The sequence below is a fragment of the Dendrobates tinctorius genome, unplaced genomic scaffold (assembly GCF_039654945.1).
Source record: "Dendrobates tinctorius isolate UK_male_01 unplaced genomic scaffold, ASM3965494v1 ptg000166l, whole genome shotgun sequence".
In the NCBI taxonomy this organism is placed as follows: domain Eukaryota; kingdom Metazoa; phylum Chordata; class Amphibia; order Anura; family Dendrobatidae; genus Dendrobates; species Dendrobates tinctorius.
In genome coordinates this window covers 13,935,256-13,950,952 of record NW_027361833.1, presented here as the reverse complement: position 1 = coordinate 13,950,952, position 15,697 = coordinate 13,935,256, and the positions used below count along the sequence as shown (strand labels likewise).

Sequence of the window (15,697 nt, the reverse complement as noted above, 5' to 3'; positions counted from 1 at the left end):
GCTCTGATCGTACCAGCACTGCAATGCATTATACCTGTCAGTCTGATACTGACAGAATGCCTTTTAGATCATGCTCTCAGCATGCTCCAACATAGCTGGCTGATACGGAGGTCATTATGTGTCTTCAGATTACCATGGCAACAATCAGTAGCCCCCTCTCCCAGCCTCCTAAATGCTGTGATCACTATAGATCTTGGCATTTAAGAGGTTAAAAAGGCTGGGGCGGTGCGGGCATCATTCCTGGCCATGACAACCTGGGCTCGGTTATCACTTAAGCCAAGCTCCCGTCAATGATCATGGATCATGCAGGCACATCTCCTGTGCCCGGCATGATCGCCATGACGTACCTATACGTCAAATGTCGGGAACCCCATACCCACCATGACATATGGGTTCATCAAAGGTCATGAAGTTGGCTAAAGACCTAATTTGGTCTTCATTAGCACATTTTTTTTGCTTCTTTGTTTCTTGTTTTGTTATTGTCACATTCGAGAAGTCAAACCTTTTTTTTTTTTTTGTCCATGGAGCTGTAAGACAGCTTGTACTTTTCTGGGATAAGATGTATATATCAGTGGTACCATTTTGAGATACATGCAACCTAACATCTAACTTTCTTTGACTCGTATTTGGAAAAAAATAAAAAAAATTTCCTTTTTTATATTTTAAATGTTATGCTTTTTATTTGCTGCACAAATAAAATGGCAGCTTTACTCAGAAGGTGAGCATGGAAATGGTGACACCAAATGTACTTTTTATTACTTCTATACATTAAACTGTCAAAAAAATTGTTTTTGTATTGCCATAGTCTGAGAGTTACAAGTTTAACATTTTTTCCTGCCATTGTGCTTAATTTTTTTGTGTGACAAAATGTATTTTTCATTAGTCCCATTTTGGGGCGCAAATGACTTTTTTATTACAATTTTACATAAAAATTACACTTTTTATTACGATTTTTGTGAGGTGGAAAAAAAACAAAAAACTGTAATTCTATTTTTTTTTAGTTTTAAACACCGTTCACCATTCAGTATAATGACAATACAATAATGACAATACCAAATTAGCTTTTTATACATTTTTTTGGTTACCATTTTCTGAGAACACTAACTTTTTATTTTTTATGTTAACAGAACTGTGTGAGGGCTTATTTTTTTAATAATAAGCTTTAGTTTTCGATGATTTTTCTATTGCTTTTTTTGTTCTCTGTGTTGAAAAAATAAAGACAGTTTTAGGATTTTGGTCTATAGTATAATATAAATTATTATTATTTTATGTTTTTCTACTTGCACAACAGAATCACTTTTTAAAAAATCTTTTATTTTTAACTTTATTCTGAGAGTGAAAACGTTTTCATTTTTCTTTGTTTTTACATTGCTGTATGAGTTTTTGTGTTTTAATCTTGATTCGAGTTACAAACCATTGTAAGTTTATGAGTCTATAAAAAAGTCAGGTAGCACTCAGAAACCATCTATGGGCTGTCTGTTTTTCATGGACTATTTGATAGTAAAAGCTTAAAAAAAACTCCACTTTTTTTCTTACGAGAAAAACTGCTGAAGCTCTAATGGTAAAACTTGACATTGTGACAAAACTGCCAAAAATTGGATCAAAAACACTGATGAAACTCGAACCATTTTTTTCCCACGGACGTCTGTATGATCCCTTATACTGACAGGCCGACTAATAAATGTGCGTCCTGAATGCTCCAATAAGTTTTTATCTATGACAGACTTGGAAGCCATTGTTAGGTCTCCAGTCGATATAGCAACTATCAAATCCTGATCTCTCTGATGGGAGCCGATGATGTGACAGAGGGAGGGATCTCTCTCTGTCAAACTTTTTGCATTTAACCATGGTATGAAAAGCGTTATTTGTTCTGCTACAAACACTGATGTCTCTCATTCCTTTCTACTGTATATCTGCTAACAAAGAGTGATGTTAGTCAGTGGGAGTTCCGGGCTCACAAGCCAGGGTTGAAGATTTACTCTCTTTTTACCCTCTAATGGAAAGTGGCATCTCCATTAGGACATGAAAATACATTGCTGTGATTAAGCTAAGTTTACAATAGCCTACCATGACCTTAATCGACCACCGATCGACTATGTACAAGCCAATCTGTGGTCGTTTAAAGGCATGACTAGATAGGCCAACCAGATCATTTCATGCACATAGAATAGTATCGTCATTGGCAGCCAGCTTCTTATTTAAGCAGGATGATGTACGTCTAATAAAGAGGATAAATATAAACTATAGGAAAAAAGAGAGCGCAATAGGGTCTTATCTTGGTAGACTTTGAAAGAGGATAAGATAAATACACTCACCCTTTGTAGGAGAGATTTAGGCACGTAAATTCAATGTCCAGCCTGCTGCACATCCAAGGGTCCACTCCGTGGCCGCCAAAACATCAGTTTCAAAAGGAATAAATTTATGGACTTCTCGTGCGCTGCTTGACAAAATATCACATCCAAATTGTGTTGAAGGGATTAACCATTTATTACCCAACACGTTTCGAAGTGTACAGCACTTCTTCCTCAGGGGATGACATATACGTATGGATAGAGTTGTCTCCAGTTATATACATACAAAAAAACATGTATAGTTATGTATATAACTGGAGACAACTCTATCCATACGTATATGTCATCCCCTGAGGAAGAAGTGCTGTACACTTCGAAACGCGTTGGGTAATAAATGGTTAATCCCTTCAGCACAATTTGGATGTGATATTTTGTCAAGCAGCGCACGAGAAGTCCATAAATTTATTCCTTTTGAAACTAATAAAGAGGATATTAATATCAGTGTGAACCCAAGCAGGAGCACTCTCGTCAAAACTAGAACCAGATGGATTAAGACCATGCAAGTCGGACCCTTCATCATCTGCGCCGGGCTCTGCGGGCATCACTTCCCATGGCTCCTCAACCACACTCCCTGTCTTACACAGCTGCTTCATGTCTTCCATCTAGTAAGGGTCTTGTGAGCTGACGGCTGGCAAGCTTTCCGCCTCAGGGGACAACACTAGCGGCTATTCCATCTCATTGACGAGAACCGTGGGAGCATGCATCTCGGGAACTCTTCTTGTCACCTCTTCCCCTTTGCCGATAGCTTGTGGCGAGCCTGGTGGTGACTTCGATGGACCACTCGGGCAGTCGTCCCTTCCTCCTCTTCAGGTTGAATCTCACCGTCGGGACCTCTAGATCCAGGTTGGAGTTCTGCTAAACTCACCTGCATGCTTCGGGACAGCACAGACATTTGACTGTGGACAGTCGACACCCTCTCTATCTCTTCTCTGTGACACTGTCTCTCTCTGAGTGGAGCTCTCCTTCTCCTGCCATACCATTCCCTCCAGGGGCGACGTTCTCTCCAATTAGCAGGACCTTCAGAGGGGTGAGCGGATCTTTGCCATTGCTTTTCTCGGGTAGGGCAATTTACTACAGTCCCAGTCCTCTGACGGGGAGTTCTCTCTCTCTGGGAGCACAGTGCTGCAGCCTGCTCTCTGTCTGGCGCGCCCTGCTCTGTCTGGCGCGCTCTGCTCTGTATCTGGCGTGCTCTCCTTTCGCTCCCTTTCCCTGCACAGCTTCCTGTCCAGAACCTCTCCTCTCTTATCACAGCCCCCCTCGGTCATATGATCCAGTCGGTCCAGGTCTGAATGTCTTCCACCGGCAACCCTGCTGTCTTGCTAGGTGTCTCCTGATATGGAGCGGGAAAGGTAACCCCTTTTAGACTCTTCTTCCTCTTCACCCCCTTACAGTTACATGCATAAAAAGTCACAATTTGGACACAATTTTGCAACTTTTGACTTGCGACATTTGACATATTGGGCTCAAGCTCTTGTTTGGAAGTGTGCTTTCTTGTTTAAGAAGTTACACTGGCGTAGTTTGCTCCAAATTTATCATTAAGGTGCGACATTTGAAAAATATGAAGTGTTGGAGTTGATTTGAGTACACTAGAGTCTTGGTGCAAATTACACCATTTTTAATAAATGTAGTCCATTCTTTCTCACTGTTATTTATACTTCTTTTGTTTTCTTTTTCAGCTTCAGATTCAAAATCTTCACACTTCAAATAAGAAGACTACGGATCCTATAGATATAAATGTGCTTCATATAAATAATAGAACTTTTCAGTGTGTGAGTAAACGTGTATGGACAGACATACTGTTACAGATATACAAGGTGAGAAGTATATAAGTATATACAGTAGATACTAACTACCCAGTTTAATAAATGGAATGTACGTCCTCAGTCTCATTCTGTATATCAGGCAATCCCGATTTTTTCTCTCCAGTGTGCTACATAAACAGTGGAGGGAAACTGAAATGAAAACTGGTTCCATAATTTTCTATGGTGTTCTATGGATTGGGGATCTTTTTTGGTGTGGTGTGACGGGGGATAGGAAATGGAATAATCCTTTAATATTATTCATTACATATTTATCTTTGCCTGACAATAACATTTACATATTTTCATATTTAGCAGCATAGTATAATTGTAATGCCATTTCCAGGTAATACAGCCAGGAAAATTACTCTATTAAGTTACTGCTGCAGGCAGTGTTTGGCTGCAGCAGTCACCTTATCGGGCTAGGACATTATTGCATTTAAAAGAGAAAGTATTGTAACTGGAGTGGCAGGGGAATCAGTGAGATGTCTATCACTTCTTATACAATATACCATATATACTCGTGTATAAGCCAACCCGAGTATAAGCCAAGGCACCTAATTTTGCCACGAAAAACAGGGAAAACTTATTGACCGAGTATAAGCCGGGTATGCATTGTCCCCTCATCCCTATCCTGGTATGCATAACTCCTTATCCCTATCCTTGCATGCATGGTTTCTCATCCCTATCCTGGTATGCATGGCCCCCTCATCCCTATCCTGGTATGTATAGTTCCTCAACCCTATCCTGGTATGCATGTCCCCCTCATCCCTATTTTTGTATGCATGGCTGGCCCCCTCATCCTTATCCTGGTATGCATGGTTCCTCATCCCTATCCTGGTATGAATGGTCCCCTAATCCTTATCCTGGTATACATTGTCCCAGAATCGCTATCCTGGTATGCATTGTCCCCGCATCCCTATCATGGTATGCATAACTCCTCATCCCTATCCTTTTATGCATTGTTTATCATCCCTATCCTGGTATGCATGGCCCCCTCACCTCTATCCTGGTATGCATACCCTCCTCATCCCCATCCTGGTATGCATGGTTCCTCATCCCTATTCTGGTATGCATGGCCTCCTCATCCCTATCCTAGTATGCATGTCCCACTCATCCCCATCCTGTTATGCATGGCCCTCTCATTCCTATCCTGGTATGCATGTTTCCTCATCCCTATCATTTTTTTCATGGCCCCCTCTACCACATCCTGGTATGCATGGTTCCTCATCCCCATCTTTGTATGCATGGCCATCTCATCCCCATCCTTGTATGGATGGTTCCTCATCCCTATCCTTGTATGCATGGTTCAACATCCCTATCCTTGTATGCATGGTTCCTGATCCCTATCCTTGTATGCATGGCCCCCATGAGAAAAGCATAAAAAACAAACAAAGAAAACATCCTACTTACCGTCCCTGCCCACCCTCGCAGCATCTTGTTCCAGTTCCAATAGCTCCAGCGGCCCGGTGATCATGTGTCCCAGCTCATTAAGGTAATGAAAACTCACTATGGGAGTGGAGAGAGGTGAATATTCATTTCTCTTAAGTAGAGCGCACCCGTGATTGCCCGGCAGCTGCTGGAAGCCGGCAGCTGCTGGAAGCCGGCGGCTGCGGCTTTAGTAGCAGGCACAAGACTTAGCTCACCCTCCCCTGCCATCTTCTGGGACAATGACTGGAATATAAGCCGAGGGGGGGGGGTCGTTTTCAGCACAAAAAATGTGCTGAAAAACTTGGCTTACACTCGAATATATACGGTACTGGCTACAATTAAAGTATTTTTGTCCAAGTTCAGTAACTCCTTTCAAAAGGAACCTGTGTATGAATTCATTTCTTGGTTTGAGCAGCCTGAATTAGTGCCTGGCATTGCGATTGTAGCCAGGTATGTAATTCAACTGCAGCATAGCGGGGGTCATGTCGGAATAGTCAAGCCTCTTCCTAAAGCCCTTGACTGGATTGCCAAACTGTGTTTAGTCTGAAAAGCTGCAGCATCTTGGAGAGAAACCTATGTGGCTGCAGTCAGGTTCTGATTCATGTTGCATCATGTTGGCTTGTTGGTTAGCACTGCAGCCTTTCAGCATTGGGGTCCTGGGTACAAATCCAACCAAGAACAACATCTGCAAGGAGTTTGTATGTTCTTCCCATGTTTGTGTGGGTTTCCTTTGGGTACTCCGGTTTCTTCCCACACTCCAAAGAAATACTGATAGGGAGTTTAGATTGTGAGCCCCAATGGGGACAGTGATCATAATGTCTATAAAGCACTGTGGAATTAATGGTTCTATATAAATGAGTGAAATTACTAAAAAAATAATAAAATGTTGCCTGTGGTTTGGACAGCATGAATCTAGGAACAATTTCCCTTCCAGCATTATATAATCCAAAAACCCAATCATATTTTACATGATTTGAGGTAAAAGATTGAGCATAGAGAACCAATTATAAAGTTCTTGTTATTAAAATGACCGGTAGCCTAAATATTTTTCATTTGTATAGCGCTAACATATCCTGGAGTGCTGCACATACATGTCTTCCTTTTTATTGGTTCCTGTCTCCGCTGGGGCTCACAATTTAAATTCCAATGAACATGGGAGAACACAAAACATTGTGCAGACATTGTTCTTGGTCTAATTCAAATGACAGGAGCTCAATGCTGATCAGAAAGTCACACTGCCAGACTTTTCTTCTGTACCCTAATAGAACAATACTTTGTTATGACTTTCCAATGATCCAGATAATCTCATAATCTGAAATGGATCAGATATCACTGATGCTAGATTTAAACGGCTTTTTCCCGAATGGACAACCAAGTCTTATTTTCTCGGCGCAAAACAAAAAACACTTAAAAACACTTCCCAGAGCGGAGATGTTGCCTTGATGTTGGCACTTTGACCTAATATCTGGGACAAATAGCACTGAAACTGGAGGAACAGCGCCTGTTCAAGAGGTAAATATAACGTTTTTTATTTTATTTTGCATTGCGGAGCTATTAAGAAGGGGTTGTCCAGTAATGGACAATTTCTTTAAGCAACTGCACTGTACAAGTATATCTATACTGTTCTTGCAGTGTAAACAGAGAGTAGTGCCCACTAAAATAACAAGTAGTAGAACAGTAATGTTGCCCACATACTTAGGATGTTAGTTAAGAGCTACCAGGATGGTGAGCCGACTGCAAATTAATGTTTAGCTTACAAAAAAGAAGGCTAAGAGGAGACTTAATAGCTGTCTACAAATATCTGAAGGGATGTCACAGTCTAGAGGATCATCATTATTCTCATTTGCACATGGAAACACTAAAAGCAACAGAGTGAAACTGAAAGGGAGAAGATACAGAATAGATATTAGAAAAAAACTTTTTGACAATGTGTGTGATCAATGAGTGGAACAAGCTGCCACAAGAGGTAGTGAGTTCTCCTACAATGGAAGTCTTCAAACAGAGTCTGGACAGACATCTGTCTGAGATGGTTTAATGAATCCTGCAATGAGCAGGCGGTTGGACACGATGACCCTGGAGGTCCCTTCCAACTCTAGCATTCTATGATTCTGTGTTCCGTGCGAAGCCAATGTATATGGACATTTTTAGAAGTAACAGACGCGCTTGTCATTATGATAAGTCATGTACTTAGGGGATCTATACAGGTTTCTCTGTCACTTATCTTCAGAGTTTACAGCTTCACAGTTGCATGAAATTCTATGTAGAGGATTATCTGCTGTCAGACTGATGAACAGGAACAAATCCAGAATAAACAAAACCAGTGCTTAACTATGGCTCTACAACATATTGTGCGCCTTAGTAATTATCAAGGTGTAAGGCATCAAAATCCTTGTCTAATCCTCTAACTATATCACGTTATTATTAGGTCTTGCGTACTGCAGTGGGAATGTATTCCTGGACACTGCAGTACTACAGAATGTACTGATGAGCTCCAAAAAGCAGAAATCCCTGATCTCTGCCATAGAAAAACTGCACCTAAAATATATTTACAAGATTAAAACAATGTTGATAAAATATAATAGCTAAATAATAGGGAAGAACAATTCGATTCACACTGCTGTGGTCTGTTGTCCTGTTCCGTCCTCTCCTCCTCAACTGGTATCCTCAGCATCTTCACTGCTACATCTAGCCTCCTTGACTTGACATCCTGAGTGCATGTGACACCTAATAGGCCCTCCAGTGTCTTCAAAATATTTCTGAAGAGTCAGACAATAGACCTTCATCCAGTCTCCATTGCCATCTTTCTGTGCACCATGATATCCTTAGGAAAACATGTACCAGAACATCTGGCTCATAGCCCAACTTCATGCAAACGCCTTCAGTCTGTGTAGACACTGTATGATGTCTTAAGCTTGGTAAATGACGTCCAATTTCACTTGTAGTAGATCTGTCATGGAACCAATGATATGGCCATTTCATAAGAGTGTCTCAGGATTTTTTCAGTATGACTAATTCTAGACCACATGCTGCGCATGTTACTGTGAGCAGGCTATGTGGCTTAAATATGATGCCGTGCCCTTCATAGTCTCTGGACTTGACTCCCATTGAGTACATCTGTGACATTATTAGAAATTAATTACATAAGGATCTGTCAGCAGTATATCTTGATGATTTACATGCACAAGTGTATTCAACAAGAACATTTCTCACACTGTAGCACAAGTCACTCCTCACGGACAAGCTTTGAGGCAGGGTAGTTAAATGTTCTGGGGTAAGATACCTAGAGAGCATGTCATAAAGTAAGGGGAAAGATAAAGGTGCAGTCAGGTCACGGTCCGAGATCAGAATACTTGGACAATAGCGGATCAAAACAAAGGGGCTAGGTAAACAGATGTTCAGCGCAAGGTCTAAGGTCAGGCAGCAACCGATCGGCAAACAGATCACTGAAACACAAGGCAAACATGTACCACCGAGCTAATGCTACCATTGATAGTGATCTGGAACTCACAGCTTAGCTAAGTAGCTGGGTAATCACTCAGAACAGGGAACGCATGAAGTAAGCTCAGAACCTCCCAGTTTCAGATAGGATGGCTGATCTTTTTATCAAAATACAGACAGCTCCTCATGCCCTTGCCCTAGATTAAATGACTGAACTGTCACTCACCAAACTGACAGCTCAGCAGGATTCCACAGGGCAGCAAAACTGTCACTCACTGCGTCCAAGACAGACGGAGGAATTGTGAGAGTCATCTATTAACTATCTTATTGATGGTTTATAAAGACATGTAAGTACGGATATTTGTACACATGGAGCTCATAGTCATACTCATACTGAAATAAAATGTTTTAAAATTGAATTTCCATTTTTTTATTGTATTCATATCATTACTATGTCTACTCTTATGAAAATCCTGTAATTTTCATAATTCCACCACTTTTCCTTCTTGGTGTTGCAATTTCAGTTTCGTGGAGTGTATCTTAAACAATCAGAATAAATTGTTCTCCATTTATTTTGTCACTTTCTTTTTCAGGTGTTCATCCTTTCACGTGTTACGCAGAGCAAGAGTGATGATGACAATATGATAGATTGCATGCCAAAAATCAGTTCAGAGCCATTATCCAGCAACATATATTCAACATCGGAGAGAATTCTTCTTACTTGGCTCAATGTCCATTATGAAAAAATGAGAAAAGTGGCTTGGAGAAATTGTAAAAAAGGTGCGTACAATGAAGTGTAACCGTTCTCTTGCACTGTTGATATATGGAGAGTAATTGTAGAAGAATGAATCTGATAGCATATCATCAAAATGAGCCCTGGCTGTATTCTCTCCCCTCCCTTGTTGGCTAATGTAATAACTGTGAAGAGCTCTCTAACAGTTCATTAGGAGAAAATCTGTTCACCAAACTGGATCTTTGTTTCTCCTCTCCAGACATGAAAGTGTTACAATGACTGACTGCATTACCCTTGGCTACCAATTTAATCAGCAGTGAAGTAATACACTTTTTCAGTATTATTATTATTATTATTATTATTAATAATTATTTATATAGCGCCATTGATTCCATGGTGCTGTACATAAGAAGGGGTTACATACAAATTACAGATATCACTTACAGTAAACAAACTTGCAATGACAGACTGATACAGAGGGGAGAGGACCCTGACTTTTCGGGCTTACATGTTACAGGATGGTGAGGAAGGAAACAGTAGGTTGGTGGGTTGCAGCAGTTCCGGTGTTGGTTGAGGTGATATCTCCGGAAGTGGTGAGGAGGTAGTGGGGTCATTGCAGGCTGTAGGCTTTCTTGAAGAGGTGTGTTTTCAGGTTCCGTCTGAAGGATCCAAATGTGGTTGATAGTCGGACATGTTGAGGCAAAGAATTCCAGAGGATGGAGGCTATTCAGGAGACGTCTTGGAGGCGGTTGGGTGAGGAGCGAATAAGTGTGGAGGAGAGAAGGAGATCTTGGGATGACTGGAGATTACGTGAGGGAAGGTATCGGGAGATTAGTTCAGAGACATATGGGGGAGACAGGTTATAGATGGCCTTGTAGGTCAGTATTAGTAATTTGAACTGGATACGCCGAGGGAATGGGAGCCAGTGAAGAGATTTGCAGAACGGAGAAGCGGAGTAGCGAGGAGAGAGATTAATTAGTCGGGCAGCAGAGTTAAGGATGGACTGGAGAGGTGCGAGGGTGTTAGCAGGGAGACCACAGAAAAGGATGTTGCAGTAGTCGAGGCGGGAGATGATGAGGGTGTGCACAAGCATTTTAGTAGATTGAGGGTTAAGGAAAGGACAGATTCTGGAAATATTTTTTAGCTGGAGACTACAGGAGGTAGAAAGAGCTTGGATGTGTGGTTTGAAGAACAGGGCAGAGTCAAGGGTTACTCCAAGGCAACGAACTTCCGGTACTGGGAAAAGCGTGATGTCATTAATTGTGATCGATAGGTCAGGTAAGGAAGATCTGTGAGATGGAGGAAAGATGATGAGTTCAGATTTGTCCACATTGAGCTTGAGGAAGCGAGAGGAGAATAAGGAGGATATGGCTGATAGACACTCCGGGATTCTGGACAGGTGATGTCAGGGCCAGAGAGGTAGATGTGAGTATGGTCAGCATAAAGGTGATACTGGAATCCATGGGACTTTATGAGTTGACCCAGGCCAAGGGTATAAATTGAGAAGAGTAGGGGTCCTAGAACAGAGCCTTGGGGAACTCCAACAGAGAGAGGGTGGGACGAGGAGGTAGTGTGGGAGTGGGAGACGCTGAATTTGCGGTTTGAAAGGTATGAGGAGATCCAGTATAGGGCGAGGTCTTTGATGCCAAAGGAGGAGAGGATCTGTAGTAGTAGGCAGTGGTCAACTGTGTCGAATGCAGAGGACAGGTCTAGAAGCAGGAGTATAGATTGTTCTCCGTTTGCTTTGGCTGTAAGTAGGTCGTTAGTAATTTTGGTCAGGACTGTCTCAGTGGAGTGATGGGGCGGAAACCAGATTGTAGATTGTCAAAGAGCAAGTTAGATGAGAGGTGGGAGGAAAGTTCAGCGTGGACATGCAGCTCCAGGAGTTTGGAAGCGAATGGGAGCAGTGATATTGGACGATAGCTGGACATAGCGGTTGGGTCGAGGGTTGGCTTTTAAAGGATAGGCGTGATTGTGCCATGTTTAAAAGCAGGAGGGAAGGTAACGGACATTAGCAATAGGTTGAAGAGGTGGGTTAGGGATGGGATAAGTGTGGTGGTGAGGTTGGGGAGATGGTGGGATGGGATGGGGTCAAGTGCACAGGTTGTGAGGTGCGATTTGGAGAAAGTGGCGTTTAAGCTCTCCTTCAGTGATTTTGGAGAGGGAGGTTATGCGTTTGGGCATTGGTCTGGTATACAAAGGGGTTGTGGTGGTTGAACAATGAAGACTTGCCTTGTTTGGTCGATCTTATTTTTGAAGTGTGTGGCAAAGTCCTCAGCAGAGATGAGGGAGGTTGGAGGGGGCAGTGGTGGGCGGAGGAGGGAGTTGAAAGTTTGGAATAACTGTTTGGGATTGTAGGATAAGGAAGATACGAGGGTTGTGAAGTAGGCCTGTTTAGCAGAGGTGAGGGCAGATTTGAAAGCGAGTGATGCCTGTTTGAATGCAGTGAAGTCATTTTGCGAATTTGTTTTCTTCCAACGCTGCCCTGCAGCCTTGGACACTTACCGGAGCTTTTTAGTGGTGTTATTGTGCCAGGGTTGTCTGTTGGTACGTCGCATTCTGCCATGAACGAGAGGGGCGACCGTGTCAATAGCTGATGTGAAAGTGGCATTGTAGAAAGCAGTGGCACTGTCTGTGTCTTAGAGTGAAGATATGGATGCCAGTATACCTGTTTAACTTAGATTAAGCTTAACCTATACTATCTAAAGTTTTATGCTCATGGCACGCAATCTATCTACAGGTCTATATTACTGCCCTATAGATTCTCTGCTGTCATATGATGCTCTGTGTAGCACCTTATTATTTGGCTATTCATTCTTATAAGCAATGCTTCCAGGTTAGCATAATTCTGACCATTTCCCAAAAGGGGACATTTTTCTCACAGGTCCAAAATATATGCAGTAAGGTTCCAACTGAGGAGCCACAACGCCAACAGAGGTTTGAGATTTGGGGATTCATTTTATTAAGCAGTTCTAGTGTATGATACCAAAACATAAGAATCTTGTATTGATTTTCTTTGCACATAGTACAGATTGAGGTCTTTGCTGGCCTCAACCAAATCGTCTGCCAAGTTTGAGGAGAGAGTCTTTCCCAAAAATCTCTCCCACCTTGCCATGTATGAATGTCTAGAAGGAGAGCCACCCTGAGGACAGTTAATTATTTTATAGATATCTGCGATCAGACCTTTAGTGGAGGGGCCGTTTTTACATAATATTTCAAAAACTGTAGAACTCGCGACTTTATAGGAATCATAAAGAGATCTTGTCAAATGCTTAATCTGTAAGTATTGGAAAAATTCACGATCCGTTATATGATAATTAGACTTTCAAAATTCTAACTGAAGAATTTCCAGTGTATTCCTATAGGCTATATCAGCAAACCTATACTGCCCAACCGCTGTCCATGGAACAACCATTGGCACCTCCAGGCTTTTTGAAAGCAAAGGTTGATATATGAATGATATCATAGGAGAATGCTGATAAGAGAGAGCAAATCTCCTCTTACAGGAGGTCCAAATATCTCTGCATAGGGCCCTGTAATGGAGTGTGAACCCCTACCTCAGGATGTAATTCGGATGTATATGGGCCAACCACAATTTCTGTCCATTTATTGTTGGGACTCCTCCTTAGCTGTTCAGCCCAATAATACTTTATGATATTTGGTACAGAAGATCCCCCCTTCATTCTATCAGAGACAAGAATTTATTTAGAAATTCTATGCCGCTTATTGTTCCATATAAATTTCATTATACAAGCCTGGAGGACCTTAAGTTCTCTAAACGGACCACAACAGGGAGGGTCTCAAAATAGTATAATTACTTAGGAACAAGGGACATTTTAACTGCAGACACACGTCTCAGAAATTACAGTGCCTTACGAAAGTATTTGGCCCCCTGGAACTTTTCAACCTTTTCCCACATATCATGCTTCAAACATAAAGATACCAAATGTAAATTTTTTGTGAAGAATCAACAAGTGGGACACAATTGTGAAGTTGAACGAAATTTATTGGTTATTTTAAATTTTTGTGGAAAGTCAAAAACTGAAAAGTGGGGCGTGCAATATTATTCGACCCCTTTAAATTAATACTTTGTTGCGTCACCTTTTGCTACGATTACCGCTGCAAGTTGCTTGGGGTATGTCTCTATCAGTTTTGTACATTGAAAGACTGAAATTCTTGCCCATTTTTCCTTGGCAAACAGCTCGAGTTCAGTGAGGTTTGATGGAGATCGTTTGTGAACAGCAGTTTTCAGCTCTTTCATGTCTGGACTTTCATGGCTGGATTCATGTCTGGACTTTGACTTGGCCATTCTAACACCTGGATACATTTATTTGTGAACCATTCCATTGTAGATTTTGCTTTATGTTTGGGATCACTGTCTTGTTGGAAGACAAATCTCCGTCCCAGTCTCAGGTCTTTTGCAGACTCCAACAGGTTTTCTTCAAGAGTGGTCTTGTATTTGGCTCCATCCATCTTCCCATCAATTTTGACCATCTTCCCTGTCCCTGCTGAAGAAAAGCAGCCCCAAACCATAATCCTGCCACTACCATGTTTGACAGTGGGGATGGTGTGTTCAGGGTGATGAGCCGTGTTGCCTTTGTGCCAAACATATCGTTTGGCATTGTTGCCAAAAAGTTCGATTTTGGTTTCATCTGACCAGAGCACCTTCTTCCACATGTTTGGTGTGTCTCCCAGGTGGCTGTAGCTTGTTGCAAACTTTAAACATCACTTTTTATGGATATCTTTGAGAAATGGCTTTCTTCTGGCCACTCTTCCATAAAGGCCAGATTTGTGCAGTGTACGACTGATTGTTGTCTTATGGACAGACTGTCCCACCTCAGCTGTAGATCTCTGCAGTTCATCCAGTGATCATGGGCCTCTTGGCTGCATCTCTGATCAGTCTTCTCCTTGTTTGAGATGAAAGTTTAGAGGGACTGCCGGGTCTTGGTAGATTTGCAGTGGTATGATATCTAAGGGGTGTTTCTCCTTGTGGAGAGTGACATGCCAGCTCTGGCTTGTCAAGATAAGGAGGCTTATTTGCCGTGCAATGCTCCTCTGGGAAAATAATATGCAAATTGCCTCTTCAGAGAGGAAGAGGACTTGAACTCTATACCGCCACCTGCTGGTAGTAGCGATCCTACAAGTCACAACCCTTTAACGATTCTTGTAATATGACTTAGGATAAAAGCCAAATCAGAATCTCAATTTGAAGACACAGTGTTTCGGGCTCTTCAGAGAGGACTTGCACGGTGAATAAGTCTCCTTACCTTGACAAGCCAGAGCTGGTATGCCACTCTCCATAAGGAGAAACCTTACCCCTTAGACCTCAGTCCAGAGCCTCTCACCTAACCAAATTATTTCTCATACTTTGCACTGACGAGGGCCAATAGACCGAAACACCGTGTCTGCAAATTGAGATTCTGATTTGGCTTTTATCCTAAGTCATATTACAAGACTCGTTAAAGGGTTGATTGTGACTTGTAGGATTGCTACTATCAACAGGTAGCACTATAGAGTTCAAGTCCTCTTCCTCTCTGAAGAGGCAATTTGCACAGTGGTATGATACTCCTTCCATTTCAATATGATCGCTTGCACAGTTCTCCTTGGGATGTTTAAAGTTTTGGAAATCATTTTGTATCCAAATCCGGCTTTATACTTCTCCACAACACGGAACTGCTTGTTGTGTTCCTTGGTCTTCATGATGCTATGTGTGCTTCAAACAGTACCCTGAGACTCTCACAGAGCAGGTGAATTTATACGGAGACTTGATTACACACAGGTGGATTATATTTATCATCATTAGTCATTTAGGACAACATTGGATCATTCAGAGATCCACAATGAACTTCTGGAGTGAGTTTGCCGCACTGAAAGTAAAGGGGCCGAATAATATTGCACGCCCCACTTTTCAGTTTTTGAATTTCCACAAAAATTTAAAATAACCA

General features: G+C 41.8%; 1 protein-coding gene across 1 annotated transcript in view; it reads left to right on the top strand.

The window, feature by feature from the left end:
* The window catches only part of CFAP47 (cilia and flagella associated protein 47), a 926,770-nt gene that overhangs the window by 343,809 nt on the left and 567,264 nt on the right, over nt 1-15,697 (top strand). Inside the window, exons 33-34 of the mRNA XM_073550693.1 lie at nt 4,028-4,165; nt 9,613-9,799. Of these exons, the coding sequence (XP_073406794.1) occupies nt 4,028-4,165; nt 9,613-9,799 (325 nt within the window). The remainder of the gene's footprint in view (nt 1-4,027; nt 4,166-9,612; nt 9,800-15,697) is intronic.